We start from the raw sequence: 18,500 nt of genomic DNA on the forward strand, positions 1-18,500 counted from the left end.
GAACTTTTTTAAAGGTTCTTTGAAGTCTAATTGATGGCTCTGACATAAATAGATAAGATGGAAATGTTTAAAACCATTTTTCACTTAAAGATTCAATAAATAATGAATAGTTTCTGTGAGTTTAAACATTTATATGAACAACTTTGAAAACTTACACATAAAATTATGCTACGAAATCAACAAGGCATGGTGGCACACACCTTTAATCCCAACACTTGGGAGGCAATGGCAGGTATATCTCTATAAATGTAGGCCGGTCTGTTCTACACATAAAAAGTTCCAGGCCAACCAGGACTACACAGTGAGAACCTGTCTCAATAAACAAAAAAGCAAGAGAAAAACCACAGAATAGCATGGGTGTAGTTAGTGATTTACACATGTAATCCCAGCACTTGTGAGACTGCCAGATGGTTGTGGTGCACACCTATAATTCCAGCACTCGGGAGGCAGAGGCAGGCGGACCTCTGTGAGTTTGAGGCCAGCCTCGTCTACAAGAGCTAGTTCCAGGATAGGCTCCATAGCTACAGAGAAACCCTGTCTCAAAACAATAAACAAATAAACAAACAAACAAATAAATAAATAAATAATTAAAAAACCCAAAAACAAAAACACAAAAAAAAACCCTGAGGCCAGCCTGAAATATAAGATATTCTCCAACAAGAACACTACCACCATAGTACTTAGAAGACAAGAGTGCAGCAGATCTCTTTGAGTTTGAGGCCAGCCTGATCTACAGAGCGAGTTCCAGGACAGGCTCCAAAGCTACAGAAAAACCCTGTCTCGAAAAACAAAGCAAAACCAAAAATAGCAACAAAAACAGTATGTATGACATTGAACTCAAATCAGGCATGGCATCAAGCACCTATAAGAGTACTACTTAGGAAGCTTCAATTAGGAAGATAGTGAGTTTAAGGACAGCCTGGACTATAATAGTGAGTTCCAGATTAACCTCTGGTACAGAGCAAGACCTTGTCTCAACATTAACTAATTAAACTCAACCAGATACATGCAGCAAACAAAAGAAAACACATCAAGAAGTTAATAATGATAATCTCTATAATATCAGAATTTCTTTTTGATAGTTTTCATGGTTGAGAAAAATTATAAAATGATAAAGTGCCTTTATAAACAAAAATGAGAAAAAAAACAATCAAGGATTAGATTTAAAGCATTTCACTATCCCTCAACAGCCTATAAGATCATGACTAGGATTAGTTAAAACGACTGAGATGAAGAACTGTGTGCTAGACACTGCTGGCATAGAAGCGCACCTTGCTGAACATTGTAGGCCATGGCATTTCTAGTCATACTGGAAGGAAGCCAGCCTGCCAAACTTGCACGCTGAGGTTTTGTTCCTTTGTGTTTGACATCTTCACCATCCCAGATGATATCATCTTCCCAATGCAGTTGTGTCACCATTAGAAAGTTTTCATCTGCCAGAAGATCAATGTTATTGCTTTCCTCAAGTTTCCTTAATTTCTGTACAAGTAGAAAAAACAATAAATCAGTCACTGGTCAAAGTTCCCAATCCAAATCTTAAATGAGTCATGAGATATCACAAGAGGTGCTTTGCCAGACTTAGTGTCAAATACCTGCAATCCTAGCACTTGGGAGACAGAAAGAAGAATTCAAAGTTTGAGGTCAGTCTGGGATACATAATGAGACCCTGTCTCAAAAAGCCAAGGGTTGAGAATGTAGCTCAGTGGCATGTGCAAGACCCTGGGATCAATCACTAGCACAGAAAAAAAGTGATGCTCTACTTATGCAAATTACCTGGTAAGAAAAAAAAACCATCTGCCTCTTCTCCAACTTCTACTTTGGAACTGCATCCATTTCAAAACAGAATCCTTAGAATAAAGTTTACTTACATGATGATATACCCTATTATGCAAATCACCTAAAGATTTTACCCAAGAACTTCTAAGTTGAGAAGTTAATAAAAATTATAGAACTCGCTGGGCGATGGTGGCGCATGCCTTTAATCCCAGCACTTGGGAGGCAGAGGCAAGCGGATCTCTGTAAATTCGAGGCCAGACTGGGCTACAAGAGCTAGTTCCAGGACAGGCTCTATAACTACAGCAAAACCTTGTCTCGAAAAAAAAATTATAGAACTCTAAGCACACCGATTCTTCTCTTATATACCAGACTTGCTTACCGTCATCATTTTGCCTTTTACTGTGGGTTCATGTTCAGTCTTCCTCATTTTGAAGCCATAGTCAAACCCACTGCCATCTTCAGAGACACCTAGCATATCGTACCACAGCCGAGCAGGTCCATAACGCCATTCTGCTACTCTTGGTTTGGTATCCATCACTTTATCTGTGTCTCCAGCTGACTGGGAAAACTTGGATTCCACAGGAGCCATCATTGTGATCTGCAACACAGTCAAAGATGTAGAGGTGGGGCTTTCCTATTCCAGATGACCCACGACTACAGAAAATTAACAATCATAAAGTGACTTAGAGGAGCCACAAGGATGACTCCTGAATAGGAATTTTTACCTGGAATAATATAAAAAAATAGAGGTATTTCATGGCATGCTCTGTCTACGAGTCATAACTTTATATTTAGCAAAGTATCATCATCTACCCTGCCTTGCCCCACCAAATATTTTTCTGTTACAACACAAAAGGTGAGATCACTACATTTAACTCATAATTATTTTTTTTTATTTTTCAAGACAGGGTTTCTCAGTGTAGTCCTGGCTCTCCTGGAACTTACTCTGTAGACCAGGTTGGCCTCAAACTCAGAGATCCGCCTGCCTCTGCCTCCCAAGTGCAACTCATAATTATTACTGATAATTAGCAAAGAACTCCTTTTTGGTTTTTCGAGAGAAGGTTTCTCTTTGTATTCCTGGCTGGCCTGAAACTTGCTTTGTTTACCAGGTTGTCCCTGAACTCAGAGATCCACCTGCCTCTGCCTCTCAAGTGCTGGTATTAAAAGGTATATGCCACCAAGCTTTGCTAGTAATGCTTAATCAATCCATCAATTAATGCTAAAGTGTTAGTTCAAACTTGTGACACAAGCTAGAGAGCTTTCTGTATGCCCCCATGTCTACTTTGCCTACTTCATCATCAGAGAGACACTGCTCTGGAGGTGGAGGTGGAGCATAGTCATAGCTCCACAGAGATTTCTGGTTGACTTCTAGTTCTACTGAGCACTCCTCCTCCTGGATCTGCTCTTCCTGTATAAGTTCACGGTGCTTCTTTTTCCTCTTTCTCCGAGCACTTCTCCAAACAGATGGGACATTCTTCCCTGGTCCAAAAAGACGTAAAAAGCGTAACACCTAGAACACAAAATATACTATTATGTCAGAGATTTGGTGTCTGAAAAATTCAAGTGATCTATTCAACTGCAGGGGAGAAAAGGAGGAGTCCTAAGTTCAGACCATAAAAGTATTGTCCCTCAGTAAGAGAATTACTTTTTTTCCCTTTTTCTTTTTCATGCAATACTGGGCTTTGAGCCTAAGGACTAGCACTCTTATCAATGAGCTACATTCCCAGTTCTTAGCTTTGCTATATTTTTGTTTTCTGAGACACAGTCTCACTATGTAGCCTTGACCTGGAACTCTCTATGCAGAACAGGCTGGCCTCAAACTTGAAATCCACTTGCCCCTGTCTAGGCTTAAAGGCATGCACCACCACGTCTGGCTAATCTTTAGCTCTTTTTTTTCCGAGACAGGGTTTCTCTGTAGCTTTGGAGCCTGTCCTGGAGCTAGCTCTTGTAGACCAGACTGGCCTTGAACTCACAGAGATCCCCCCCCTCCGCCTCTGCCGCCCCAGTGCTGGGATTAAAGGCATACGCAACCACTGCCCAGTCAATCCTTAGCTTTTAAGACAGAGTCTCACTAATATGCCCAGGTTGCTCTTGAACTCACTCTGAAGCCCAGGAAGCCTTGAACTTTTGTTGTATTGGTCATGGTGTCTCTTCATAGCAATAGAACAATAACTAAGAACTTGATTTACTTTTTATTCTAATGGGAAGTTTTTTATTTAGCCATGTATTTTTTTTGTTTTGTTTTGTTTTGTTTTGAGACAGGGTTTCTCAGTGTAGCCTTGGCTGTCCTGGAACTTGCTCTGTAGACAAGGCTGGACCAGGCTGGCCTCAAACTCACAGAGATCCACCTGCCTCTGACTCCCAAGTGCTGGGATTAAAGGCATGCGCCACCACCACCCAGCTTAGTAGTGTATTTATGTATGTGCATGTGTACATGTGCAGGTAAAAGGACAAGTCTCAGGAGTTGGTTCTCTTCAGTCAATTTATAGGATTCAGAGAGTAAACTCAGATCCCCAGACATGCATGCAAAAGCCTCTATCCAATGAGCTACCTCACTAGCCATTAATAGAATTATTTGCTGTTTTTTGAGATATTCCAAGCCACATTTCCTATGAATACATACAATTTCAAACTATGCTTTAATACAGTATAAAAAGTTCCTATACAAATAATTATCTATCATTGAATAAGTATGTCATTAAATCTCATGCACTATAAATTCAGTAATATAACAAAAGAACTTGGAATATGGAAGAAGTCAGTTTTCATAATGGATAGTCTCCATACAAAGTACCTTTCCAGGCCTAAATTCTGGAAAAAGTTCTGTGACACTTGGCAACAGCTTGGTGGCATCATGCTGCATAATCCCAGCCAATGGTAGTGTCAGGTTTCCATCCTTAGATTCTGCCTGTGCGGCTTCCTGAGGTCCCATCTCAGATTCTGAGTCAGAGGAACTACTGAAGTCCACTTTCTCTGAGGCCAAAGAGGAAGGGGCAATGATGGAGGGCAAGATGATGCCTTCTCCATCTTCAGACACTGCAACAAGGAAGAGAGACCCCTTTGGCATGTAACTGTGAACACATTTCCTCAAATTCAGCCAACAACCCCTTCTAAGCTAATATGCATGGCTCTGTGGCAGGGGATATAGTCCCAAGCACCCAGATTACTAGTATGCAGCCCCAAAAAACTCATCCAATTTATTATTTCCCACCATCCCCAACTCACCTTGGACCTGGTACCCTAGGGTTGTGATGAGAGAAAACAAACACTATTACTACATTTACTACTTTCCATACATGACCAAATTGTGCCCAATATTGTGATAAGTAGAAAAATTATATTAATACTTCACATGAATCAGGCCCTGTTATGTTTATTTCAGGGATCTATAAGATGGAGAATTGTTAAGCTCACAGAGTAACAAAAAATAAATTCGATACACAAAGTTAGATAACATTTACCTTGCAAACTAAAAGAAATTGTCAGAGCACCAACTGGAGGAATTTATATTAACATAGCCTCAAAATATAGAAGATTCAGGCCAGGCATGGTGGCATACACCTTAGATCCCAGCACTCAGGAAGCAGAGGCAAGCAAATCTCTGTGAATTCAAGGCCGACCTGGTTTACATGAAGTTACAGGCCAGTCAGGGATAAACAGTAAGTCCCTGTTCCAAAAATCAAGGTGCTGTTTATCTCTTGTTGTCTGACCTAAGACATCATTATTACTGTTATAAGGGATAAGAATAGTGAGCTGACAACTCAAGAACTTATCAGTCTTTGGAATCTAAGTAATGCTACATCCAGAAGGCTGTGTGGTTTGAGATAGGGTTCTGTTATATTGCCCTAGCTAGCCTCAAACTAGCAGTCATCCAACTCCCTTCAGAGTACTGGGAATATAGGTGTACACTACCACGCCCAGATTAAAAGTTTTTAAAAACATAATTTCCAAATACAAGCATATAAATTAGTTGCATCAGAAAGTCGTGGAAAGCTGGGAGGTTGTTGCACACGCCTTTAATCTCAGCACTCAGGTGGCAGAGGAAGGCAGATCTTTGTGAGTTCAAGGCCAACCTGGTCTACAGAGTGAACTCCAGGACAGCCAGGGCTGTTACATAGAAAACTCTGTTTTGAAAAACAAAAACAAAACAAAACAAACAAAAAAGTCTTGGGGGACAAAAACTGTGATAGCTCACACATATCATCCCAGCAATAAGAAAGCAGAAACAGAAGGATTGCTATAGGTCCAAAGGTGACCTGTACAGAGTTCCAGGGAGAGTCTTTATAGTAAGACTCTGTTTAAAAAAAAAAAAAAAAATTCTTCGGAAACTCTTAACAAAAATTCCTGGGCTCTATCCCAGATCTTCTGAATCAAACACTCCAGCATAATCAGGTAGGTAAATGTGATGGGCAGCCTAATCTGAGAAGCACTGCATTAAATTATTATTTCTTGACTGTGTGTTGTTGAACATTTAAAAGGAAAATTTCTACTCAATATCAGTATTTGACACTATATGACTTTTTTTTCTAATAGTGCCATCCTTTCCTAAAATAATTTTTTGTTTTTTTTTCTTTTCTAAAATATTTTTTAAAAATACCCCTAAGTATGTCAAAAGCCTGGTTTGATGAATAGAAACTCAGTCCTAAAAAGAAAATAAACAGCTTTTACTTACCACCAGTAATACCATCTTGGTCCTTCTCTTTCTTCAGTGGTCCTGGCGGTGGAGGTGGGGGAGGCATCAACTTACAATCAATATCTTCACAATCAGCATCATAGTCATCTTCATCATAATCTGCTGAAATAAAAGTAATCTCAATATGAAAAGCTCTATACAATACCTTTGAGAACCCTTCAAATCTCAAAAAATGTAAAGCACCACAGAAATACTATGCATCATTTAAGAACACACAGAAAATCTTGTGGGTTGTGTGTGTGTGTGTGTGTGTGTGTGTAAGACCCCTTTCATCTCAGCACTTGGAAGGCAGAAATATGTAGCTGAGTTTGAGGCCAGTCAGGGCTACATAGTAAGACTCTATCTCAAAAAGTCAACAAAATATAAAAATAATACACAGAATATGTAGCTTTCTGCCTTCAAAAAGATATGGTATAGTCAAATGGAGTATGAGCACATCCAGGAACTGTATGAATCCTTTTGATCCACTGCTCCTTTTCCTGATCATACTGGGTTTTATTTCCACCTTCTTTAATCTCCTAATTGAATATTCTTTCCCAGTTTCTAAAATTAAAAAACAAAACAAAAAAATGGGTCTCCTTTACAGTTCCCAAGCCTCTGATAAACTTTTCCTGTCTATATTTAGGCAGTAGATTATTCTTTTCAGTGCTTGTAAACTATTGGTAGTACTTAATAGTTGGTCCCGAACATACTTTGTTTTGTTTTTTTCCAGACAGGGTTTCTCTGTGTAGTCCTGGAATTTATTCCACAGACGATGGTAGCCTTGACCTCAGAGATTTGTCTGCCTCTGCTTCCCAAATGCTGGGATTAGAGGTGTGCCACCACACCTGGCTAAAAATTTGTTACGTACTTTATGCATATGGGTGATTTGTCTGCATGTACATCTGCACACCAGAAGAAAGCATGGGATCCCATTATAGATGGTTGTAAACTGCCATGTGGTTGCTGGGAACTGAACTCAAGACCTCTGGAAGAACTAGTCCTCTTAACCTCTGAGTCACCTCCAGCCCCATATTTTGCTTTCAATGTTTTGATACAAGGTCTCATGCAACCTAAGTATTGGGATTATAGGCATATACTACCTTACTGGCTCAAATATTCTTTGGTTCTACATATTTTCCTTTTCAACAATCATCCTTACTAGCCAGTATGGGAGAACATGACTCTAACGCCAACACTTGGGAATGAGAGGCTGTATGATTAGGTGTTCACAGCTTACATGACATTCTGCCTCAAAATAGCAACAACAACAAAAACCCAAGGGAGCTGGCAAGATATCTCAGTGGGTAAAGGCACCTACCACATATCCTAACAACCTGAGTTTGATCCCCAGAACCCACATGGTAGGAGAGAATTGATTCCTTCAAGCTGTCCTCCGACCTGTGTATTGGGACATATGCTTCCACACATAAAATAAATAAATGTAATTTTAAAAATAAAATTGTTTAAAAATAAAAAGTAGAGGCTGGAACAATGGCTCAACAGAAAAAAAGGAATTAATGTTCTTTTTTTTTTAAAAAAGATCTATTTATTATGTCTACAGTGTTCTGCCAGAAGTGGGATTCACTTCTTGTGAATGGCTGTGAGCCACTATGTGGTTGCTCGGAATTGAACTCAGAACCTCTGAAAGGGTAGTTGTGCTCTCAACCTCTGAGCCATCTCTCCAGGCCCTGCAATTACTGTTCTTGCAGAAGACCAAGGCAGCTCACAATCTTCCATAACTCTAGTTCCAGGGGATCTGACATGTTCTGACCTCCAAGGGAATAAGGCACACATGTGGTGTCATATACACATGCAGGTATAACACCCACACCCACAAAAATAAAAACACCTTTAAAAATATAATAAAGACATGACTCTTTTAAGGGGGAACTCTTTTAAAGCAGGGGGGATTGGAGAGATGACTCAGTGGTTAAGAGCACTGGTTAATCTTACAGACAGCCTGAATTTGATTTCTAGCACCAACATGGAGGCTCACACCATCTGTAACTTCAGTTTCAGCACATCCAATTGGCATCTGTGGACAATGCATAGACATACATGCGGACAAAACACTACTATACATAAAATTAAATAAATCTAAACAAAAAGCCTCCTAGTCAACAAGACAACCCATTAGATAAAGAAGCTTGGCCACCTGAGTGAATTCAATTCCTAGGACCCATGTAGAAATGGAAGGAAGGGGGCTGGAGAGATGGCTCAGCGGTTAAGAACACTGACTGCTCTTCCAGAGGACCAGGGTTCAATTCCCAGCATCCACATGGCAGCTAACAACTGTCTATAACTCCAAGATCTCACACCCTCACACATACATGCAGACAAAACACCAATGCAAATAAAAGGAAAATAATTTTAAAAAAAGAAATGGAAGGAAAAATAACCAATTACATAAAGTTGTTCTCTGACCTCTACACATGTGCTGTGATGCACACGCAAAATAATAATCACCCTTATTACTTCTTGTGAGATTCTTTTTGAGATCAGATCTCTCTATGTATCTCTGGCTGTGCTGAAACTTCCTATGTAGACAAGGCTAGCCTCAAATTCAGAAATTCACCTACCTCCTCTGCCTCCCACCCTACTAATTTAAATCCAAATATACATTTTTTGCCCTGATTTACCTTATTTCTACAATTCTACCACATCTTGGATGCCTAAAGGAAACTTTCCAGTCAAATTATCAACTCTTTTTGTGTGTGTTTAGTATATGATCTCCCATAATGTGAACACAAATGTAAATCCCCAAAAAGCAATAACCATTTTATTGACTACAGAAGAAAACTGGGGAATTACTAAAAATGACAAATTCAAGTGTCAGATAATAAATGGAATATGGAGTTGGGATTTCAACCTTTAATATTCTGACCCGAAAATCTATTCTTTCCATTCTATCACACTATTTAACAATCGTGTGGCTAGAAACACACACATACACTCTCTCTTTTGGTTTTTTGAGACAGGGTTTCTCTATATAGATTTGGTGCCTGTCCTGGAACTTGCTCTGTAGTCCAGGCTCACCTCAAACTCACAGAGATCCACCTGTCTCTGCCTCCCAAGTGCTGGGATTAAAGGTGTGCGTCACCACCGCCCAGCGGCTAGCAACTCTTTATGGCATCAAATCTCAAACAATGTATAAAAAAGCTACAAAATTTGTTTTATCCTTGGTTTTTGCTACTTAGCAGTGTGTTTCCCATGTCTTAAAAAAACTGTAGAGGCCTTAATCCTTCAATCCCAGCACATGGAAGGCAGAGGCAAGTAGATCTCTATGAGTTGCAGGTCAGACAGTTACACAGTGAGCACAGTGAAATCCTGTCTCAAAACAACAAATACCACTGGCTAATTAATTTCCCCATTCCTTTCTTACTTTCTTTTTCTTTTTTCTTTTTTCTTTTTTTTTTTGAGATAAGGCTTCACTATGTAGTTCTAACTATCCTGGAACTCACTATGTAGATCAGGCTGGTGTTGAACTTAGAGATCCGCCTGCCTCTGCCTCTTGGGTACAGGTCAGAGTGACTACAACTAGCTTCACCATTACTTTCTTATTTCTCATTTTCCCAAATCTCTAGACAAGTCATGCCACTATACCCACTGTTTGAGCCACTATACCTTTAATTCCAGCACGAAGGATACAAAAGCAAGACCAACACTTTATTATGTAGTCAACTATCATAAGAGTTGCCTTGGTCATGGTGTCTCTTCGCAGCAATAGAACAGTGACTAAGTCTCAAATATTGTCCTAACTGACCTGGGACTTACAAGTCACCCACAGCAATAAAGGAAGCTTGAAGCCAGCTTGTACTACATGAGACCTTATTGTCAAAACAAAACTAAAAACATTGCTGTGAGATCTCCACTAAACCTGTTCTTTCTTTCAAAAATTTACTCAACTAGCAGGGTGTAGTGGCACATGGCACATGTCTTTGACCCTAGCACTCTGGGAGGGAGAGGCAGGTGGATCTCTATGAGTTAGAGGCCAACCTGGTCTACAGAGAGTTCCAAGACAGCCAGGGCTACACAGTGCCACCTTGTCTTAATCCCAGCACCTTTCCAGTAGATGAAGGACAATCAGTTCAAGGTCATCCTTGGATCTAGAATTTAACCAGGCTAGGATACATGACATCCTATTTTTTAAAAGAAACAAAACACTGGGCATAGTAGCGTACACATTTAATCCCAGCACTCAGGAGGCAGAGAAAGGCATAGCTATTTGAGATCGAGGACATCCTGATCTATGTAGTTAGTCTCTGGCCAGTCAGGACTGTATTATGGAGACTATTTTAGTCCCTGTTCTATTGCTGTGAAAATATCATGACAAAAGCAACTTCTATAAAAGAAAGCATTGCTGGGCATGATAACACACACCTTTAATCTCAACAACAGAGAGGGAGAGGTAGGTGGAATCTCTGAGTTTGAGGACAGTATGTTCTACAGAGCTAGTTCCAGGACAGACAAGGCTACATATAGAAACCCTGTCTCAAAAAACCACATACAAAAGAGGGAGAAATAAGTAAAATCTCTTCCAAGTCAAGCAACATAAAACATGCCTATCTATAATCCCAGAACTTGGGAGACAGATGCAGGAATAACAGCAGTTCAAAACTAATCTCAGCTACTTATTAATTTTGAGGCCTACATGGGACCCTGGCCAAAAATAAAAAAATAAAAGCAGAATATGATGGTACAAGACTAATTCTAACAGATTCAACACAATGCCCACCAAAATCCCAGCAAAATTCTTCAAAGACCTCGAAAGAACGGCACTCAACTTCATATGGAAAAGCAAAAAACCCAGGATAGACAAAACAATCCTGTACAATAAAAGAACTTCTGGAGGCATCACAATCCCTGACTTCAAACTCTACTACAGAGCTACAGTACTGAAAACAGCCTGGTATTGGCATAAGAACAGACAGGAGGACCAATGGAAACAAATAGAAGACCCGGATATCAATCCACACATATTTGAACACCTGATCTTTGATAAAGAAGCAAAAAAAATCAAATGGAAAAAAAGAAAGCATATTTAACAAGTGGTGCAGGCATAACTAGATATCAACATGTAGAAGAATGGAAATAGACCCGTATCTGTCACCATGCACAAAACTCAAGTCCAAACGAATCAAAGACCTCAACATAAAGCCAGCCACACTGAACCTTATAGAAGAGAAAGTGGGAAGTACACTTGAACGCATTGGCACAGGAGACCACTTCCTAAATACAACCCCTGCAGCACAGACACTGAGAGAAACAATTAATAAATGGGACCTCCTGAAACTGAAAAGCTTCTGTAAAGCAAAGGACACGGTCAACAAGACAAAACGACAGCCTACAGAATGGGAAAAGATCTTCACTAACCCCACATCAGACAGAGGTTCTATACAAAGTTCTATACAAAGAACTCAAGAAATTGAACACCAAACGATCACATAATCCAATAAAAATAAATGGAGTACAGACCTAAACAGAGAACTCTCAACAGAGGAATCTAAAATGGCTGAAAGACACTTAAGGAAATGTTCAACATTTCCTTAGTCATCAGAGAAATGCAAATCAAAACAACTCTGAGATTCCATATTACACCTGTAAGAATGACCAAGATCAAAAACACTGATGACAACTTATGCTGGAGAGGTTGTGGGATAAAGGGAACACTTCTGCATTGCTGGTGGGAGTGCAAGATGGTACAGCCCCTTTGGATGTCAGTGTGGCGATTTCTCAGAAAATTAGGAAACAACCTTCCTCAAGACCCAGTAATACCACTTTTGGGTATATATTCAAAGGATGCTCAATCATGCCACAGGACATGTGCTCACCTATGTTCATAGCAGCTTTGTTTGTCATAGCCAGAACCTGGAAATAACCTAAATGCCCCTCAACTGAAGAATGGATAAGGAAAATGTGGTACATTTACACAATGGAGTACTACACAGCAGAAAAACATAACGGCAGCTTGAATTTTGCAGGAAAATGGATGGAGCTAGAAAACATTATTTTGAGTGAGGTAACCCAGACCCTGAAAGACAATTATCACATGTACTCACTCATAGGTGGTTTTTAAACATAAAGCAAAGAAAACCAGCCTACAAACCACAATCCCAGAGAACTTAGACAACACTGTGGACACTAAGAGAGACTTACATAGATCTAATCTACATGGGAAGTAGAAAGTAGAAAAAGATAAGATCTCCTGAGTAAATTGGGAACATGGGGACCTTGGGGGAGGAATGAAGGGGGAAGGGAGAGGCAGGGAGGGGAGCAGAGAAAAATGTAGAGTTCAATAAATATCAATAAAAAATTTATTTAAAGGGGCTGGAGAGATGGCTCAGCGGTTAAGAGCATTGTCTGCTCTTCCAAAGGTCCTGAGTTCAATTCCCAGCAACCACATGGTGGCTCACAACCATCTGTAATGAGGTCTGGTGCCCTCTTCTGGCCTGCAGGCATACACACAGATAGAATACTGTATACATAAATAAATAAATAAATAATGTATTTAAAAAAGACTAATTCTAGCACTCTGAAGGCAGAGGCAAAACAAACCTATTCCAATTCTGGGATTTTAATCTAAAAATATAGCTGAGAAAACCTTTAAATTATGAGAAAGAAGAAATATATTAGGGAAATGAGTTGCTCATTGACATGAGACTGTAAACTCTTTAAGGGCAAAGACCGGGTTTGTTTTGATCACTAACTTTGAAGACCATCTAATAGTATCTCAAACCTACAGGCACTTAAAAAGATCAAATGATGCCGGGCAGTGGTGGCACACACCTTTAATCCCAGCACTTGGGAGGCAGAGGCAGGCAGATCTCTTTGAGTTCGAGACCAGCCTGGTCTATAGAGCAAGTTCCAGAACTGGCTTCACAGCTAAGAAACCCTGTCTCAAAAAAAAGTAAAACAGCAACAAAAAAGATCAAATATCACCCTTGTCATCAGCCAACAATTTGAGACTGAAGAGTATGAGAATAAAGGCCTGAGTTTGCTGAAAGAGAATACCTACTACTTGAACTGAATTGACAATGGGAATAGCAGACAGAACAAATGCATGGACAGTAAAGAACAATGACATATTGTATACATAATAAATAAATAAATATTTTTAAAAAATGGGCTGGAGAGATGGCTCAGAGGTTAAGAGCATTGCCTGCTTTTCCAAAGGTCCTGAGTTCAATTCCCAGCAACCACATGGTGGCTCACAGCCATCTGTAATGAGGTCTGGTGCCCTCTTCTGGCATGCGGGCATATACACAGACAGAATATTGTATACATAATAAATAATTTTTTTTAAAAAAAAAGAACAATGAAAAAGGTCAAGCACAGACGTCTGAGGCCCAAACAGATTTATCCAGGAAGAAAACGCACTACACTACCAATTCTACAACATTTAAGAATGCTGGGCATAGTGGGGCATACCTTTAATCCCAGCAGAAAAGAAGCAGAAGCAGGTGGGTCTCTATGAGTTCTAGACCATCCTGGTATACCTAGCGAGTTCCAGAGCTGGCAGGGCTATGCAGAGAGACCCTGTCAGACACACACACACACACAAAGAGACTCACCCGAATGACAAAGAGGTTGCAAGCTCCCCATCGTCTGCTGATATCTTCGGCTTTCATCTTCTGCCACCTCATTGATGTCCGAGTAGTCCACAGCATCTTCTCGACTCCGAATCCAGCCTAAGGACAGAAAAGAGACAGCTCAAGAAAAAGCAAGGAATTCTCACTTCCGTAGATAATTCCCACATAGATGTACATGGACAAAAGCTAGCCTCCTCCCCTGCCCCCCCACGGCCCTCCCCACGGCCCACACTTCACCTTCATCGGTTACCAGGGTACCCTCAGCCGCAGTCAGTTCTTCATTTGCCGTGAGTTCAGTGATGAGGCTGCCGAGACCCAAAGCCCCCAGGCCCGCAAGGTGCTTCTTACACTCCTGAAAAAGGGAGAGCATGAGGTCGAAAGACACAACTAAACCTCAAATCCAGCACAAAGGTGAATTTGCCTTGCTCATGACAGAGTCACAAATCCATCTGAAACATGACTTCACAATGAGCTCAAAGGGACATCACAAGCAAGAACTGTCCAGGAAACCTAAACTGCACGGAGATCCGATCCAAACTCCACAGGTTCCATCCATAGCCTTGGCTCTGAAGTCACTCCCCAGATCAACAGAGGAAGCCAGGAAAACAGAGTTCCAAGACTTCTTCAAGATCTCACACAGGAACGGTTCGGATAACTGTACTAGGTTCAACTATTATTTTCCTCACCAGGCAAGTAGAACGCTACCTTCAAACCAAACACCTCTGCTTCCGTGACAGGCACTTAGCCGTTTCTCCCTTCTCCTCCTCTCTCCTCGGAGCTGAGCGCGCGCTCTCGGGAGCGCTTTCGCTCTCTCCTCTCTTTCCGCTACTCCTCAAACCCAAGAGAAGGGGATCCTCTGCGCCCCGAGAACGGGCTAAAATATCCTCTCTCACCGATTCCTAAACAGTCTCCCGCCACGCCTCCGGTTCTCCCCAGCCGCACCCCCCTCCGCCTCACGCCCCCGCCTCACATCGTCCAAGACGCTTTCGCCCTCCAGCTGCCCGGCTCCATTGATGTTGCCGAAGAGGAACCCGGTTAAAGAAAATGGGCCTCCTCCGGAGGAATCTTCATCGCTGTCTGTGTCTGACATGACGGCAGCAGGCTGGCCGGCACCGGTTGTGGGCAGCAGCGAAGCCCAGCCTGGCCCCATGGGCCGGAAACAAGTACGTCAGTCGCACGGTAGTGACTAGGCCGGCACTCTGACCCTACCAGATTCTAGCGGATGTTGCGCAGAAAAAACCGGAAGGGCGGGACAGTCGCACGAGAACAGAAGTTCGGGAAGACTACTGCACTAGCTGTTTTTGATTGGTCCACCCAAGAACAGAGACTGGGAAAGTGGAAAGCGATTGGTCAAAGGGAACGTTAGGTCCCGCCCATTGTCAGCGCGCGTTCTTGTTTCTAGGGTAAGAGAGGCAGATTTTCCTCCAATAAGAAAGAAGTTCTGAGGCGGCCCGCCATATGCCGCCTCGGAACTGTGCGTCACGGGCTTCCTTAGGTTTGTGCCGTTTCCCCAAAAGAACGTTGTTACACGGAGAAATCCCGTCCCGAAAAATAAAATAAAATAAGGTGTTGGCGCACGCCATTAATCCCAGCGCTCGGGAGGCAGAGGCTGAACTTCAAGGCCAGCTTGGTCTACGAAGCGCAGCAAAATAAAAAAATTTAAAAAAAAGGAAAAAGAAAAACAAAAAAATGAACCTTAGTAAAACAAGCAACCGAAACTTCGAGATTCACATCGTTAACATTTTCATAGTTTTTTAAAAAATATTCTTGCCGGGCGATGGTGACTCACGCCTTTAATTCCAGCACTGGGGGTGGGAGGGGGGCAGAGGCTGGTGGATCTCTGTGAGTTCTAGACCATCCTGGTCTACAAGAGCTAGTTTAGGACAGGCTCCAAAGCTTCAGAGAAACCCTGTCTCAAAAAAAGAAATTATTCTTATTTTATGTGCATTGGTGTTTTGCCTGCATATATGTCTGTATAAAAGTGTTGGATCCTGGAGTTCCAGACAGGTGTAAGCTGCCATGTGGATGCTGGGAATTGAACCTGGGTCCTCTGGAAGAGCAGTCAATGCTCTTAACTGCTGAACCCATTATATTTTTTAGAGCACTTTTGGACAAAACCCTAGGTTTAATATCCAGCATCAAAATAAGTATTTGATAAAAGCCGTGAGAGAGAAGAGAAGCAAAGATGGAAAGAAAGAGAAAGTAAGTATACAGGACTGGGGATACAGCTTAAGGCCGAGTACTTGCCCCATGTCCTGAGTTCTAGGACCTAGGTTCAATTCCAAGTACTTAAAAAACAAACAGTTTTTCAGGGTATAGGATACTCAAGTAGGTGTGTCTCTGAAGTGAAAACCAGCCTAGTATACATAATAAGTTCCAGGCTACCAGTCGTCCCTGTCTAAGAAAAATAAATGGGGAGGGCTGGAGAGAGAGCTCAGCAGTTAAGAGCACTGGCTATTCATCCGGAGGACCCAGGTTCAATTCCCAGCATCTACATGGCAGCTCACAATTGTCTGTAACTCCAAGATCTGACACCTTAACACAGGCATACATGTAGACATACATGCCTACATATAGGCAAAACACCAATGCAAATAAAATAAAAATAAATAATTTAAAAATTAAGCACTTTATATATTTGTTCTTTATTTCCAAAAGTAGACATCTTGACCCAGTGAGATGCCTCAGTGGTAAAAGAAACCTGCACCGACCCAACCTGAGTTCTGTCCCCAGGACCCACCATTACTACAGCACCTGCTGGACACACAAAAGTAGACTTTTTTTGTTTCAACTCACCATGGTGACAAATATCTGTAACATTAGCCTCCAAAAATAACTCTGTCTTGTGTGCATGTGTGTGTTTGTGTTAATTATACCACTCTCGTGACTTTAAAAATTTATTTAACAACCAGTTAACATTTCAATTTCTAGAGTTGTTGGACTTGAAGCCTCCATGTTTCCGAACCTAGGATGCATTCAGGGTCCCTATCTTGCATTTTCCAAACCTAGGATGTACTCAAGGTTCCTACTTTGCATTTTTGTGCATGTTTCCTTGTTTTGTTTGTTATTCTGTTTTGTTTTGTTTTGTTTTGTTTTTGCGGGAGAGGGGGTTCTAGACAGGGTTTCTCTGTAGCTTTGGAGCCTGTCCTAGAACTTGCTATTGTAGACCAGGCTGGCCTTGAACTCACAGAGATCCATCTTCCTGCTTCTGCCTTCCGAATGCTGGTATTAAAGGTGTGTGCCATCACTACCTGTCTTATTTCAATTCTTAATGACCTGTATTAATTACTTTTCCATTGCTGGATAAAACACCTTGTCCAAAAGCAGTTTATGGAAAGATCTTTCTGGTTTATGGCTCTAGAGGGAGCATCTATAATGGCTGGGAGACATGGCAGCAGGCAGACCAAGCAGGAATCTCAGAGATCGAATCTTCAACAGCAAAAATGAACCAGAGAGTAAACTGGGAGTGGAGTGAGCCTATGAACTCTCAAGGCTTGCCATTACTGGGGCTGGAGAGATGGCTCAATGGTTAAGCGTGCTGGCTACTCTTGCAGAGGACTTGGGTTCAATTCTCAACATCAACCTGACAGCTCAGAATCATCTATAACTACAGTTCTAGGAAAGCCAATGCCCTCTGGCGGCCTCCATCAAGGCACATGTGGTTCAAAGGTACATACACAGAAAAAAAAATCTTTAAAGCCTGCCTCCAGGAGGCTCCTTTTTTTTGTTTTGTTTTGTTTTTCGAGACAGGGTTTCTCTGTAGCTTTGGAGTCTGTCCTAAAACTAGCTCTTGTAGACCAGGCTGGCCTCAAACTCACAGAAATCCACCTGCCTCTGCCTCCTGAGTGCTGGGATTAAAGGAGTGTGTCACCACCGTCCAGCTAAGGCTCCACCTCCTAATAGCTCCAAATTTCCCACAAATAGCACCACCAGCTGGGAACCAGGTGTTCAAATATGTGAAGCCATGGGGGCATTTTTCACTATTCCAAGAGTTGCTGTATATGGAATTGCTGTATGTGATTCTAGATGCAGGCTGTCTTCCTTGTGATTACTCAGAACTCTAAGCCATGTTTCTTCTTTTTTTTTTAAAGATTTTATTTATTTATTATGTATACAGTGTTCTGCCTGCATGACAGAAGAGGGCTCCAGATCTCATAATAGATGGTTGTGAGCCATCATATGGTTACTGGGAATTGAACTCAGGACCTTTGGAAGAACAACCATTGTTCTTAACCTCTGAGCCATCTCTCCAGACCTAAGCCATGTTTCTTAACCTGTGGGTTACAACTCCTGTGGGGGTTGCATAACAGAAATATTGCATATAGAATAGTTACAATTCATAATACTAGCAAAATTAGTTCTGGAGTAGCAATGAAAATAATTTTATGGTTGGAGGGTCACCACAACATGGTATTAAAGAGTCACAAAGAGAACCACTGCTCTAGGCTTTGCTAGAATTG

The 18,500-nt window shown here is 41.4% G+C and overlaps 1 protein-coding gene across 5 annotated transcripts in view; it reads right to left on the reverse strand.

Annotated features, from left to right (window-relative positions):
• The window catches only part of Taf1 (TATA-box binding protein associated factor 1), a 69,393-nt gene extending 54,145 nt beyond the window's left edge, over positions 1–15,248 (reverse strand). For 2 of the 5 annotated variants that reach the window (XM_085684723.2, XM_048417737.3), the window contains exons 1-8: positions 15,011–15,248; positions 14,278–14,392; positions 14,023–14,139; positions 6,449–6,571; positions 4,571–4,812; positions 3,068–3,286; positions 2,156–2,374; positions 1,272–1,479 (exon numbers count right to left, since the gene is read on the reverse strand). In XM_085684723.2, coding sequence (XP_085540849.1) covers positions 1,272–1,479; positions 2,156–2,374; positions 3,068–3,286; positions 4,571–4,812; positions 6,449–6,571; positions 14,023–14,139; positions 14,278–14,392; positions 15,011–15,190 — 1,423 coding nt within the window. In that variant the 5' untranslated portion in view covers positions 15,191–15,248. The remainder of the gene's footprint in view (positions 1–1,271; positions 1,480–2,155; positions 2,375–3,067; positions 3,287–4,570; positions 4,813–6,448; positions 6,572–14,022; positions 14,140–14,277; positions 14,393–15,010) is intronic. The other 3 variants (XM_048417742.3, XM_048417738.3, XM_048417741.3) reach the window with 3 other exon arrangements.
• Positions 15,249–18,500: the final 3,252 nt, after the last annotated feature.

This window comes from Myodes glareolus, chromosome X, assembly GCF_982192425.1.
Source record: "Myodes glareolus chromosome X, mMyoGla1.1, whole genome shotgun sequence".
Lineage (NCBI taxonomy): Eukaryota > Metazoa > Chordata > Mammalia > Rodentia > Cricetidae > Myodes > Myodes glareolus.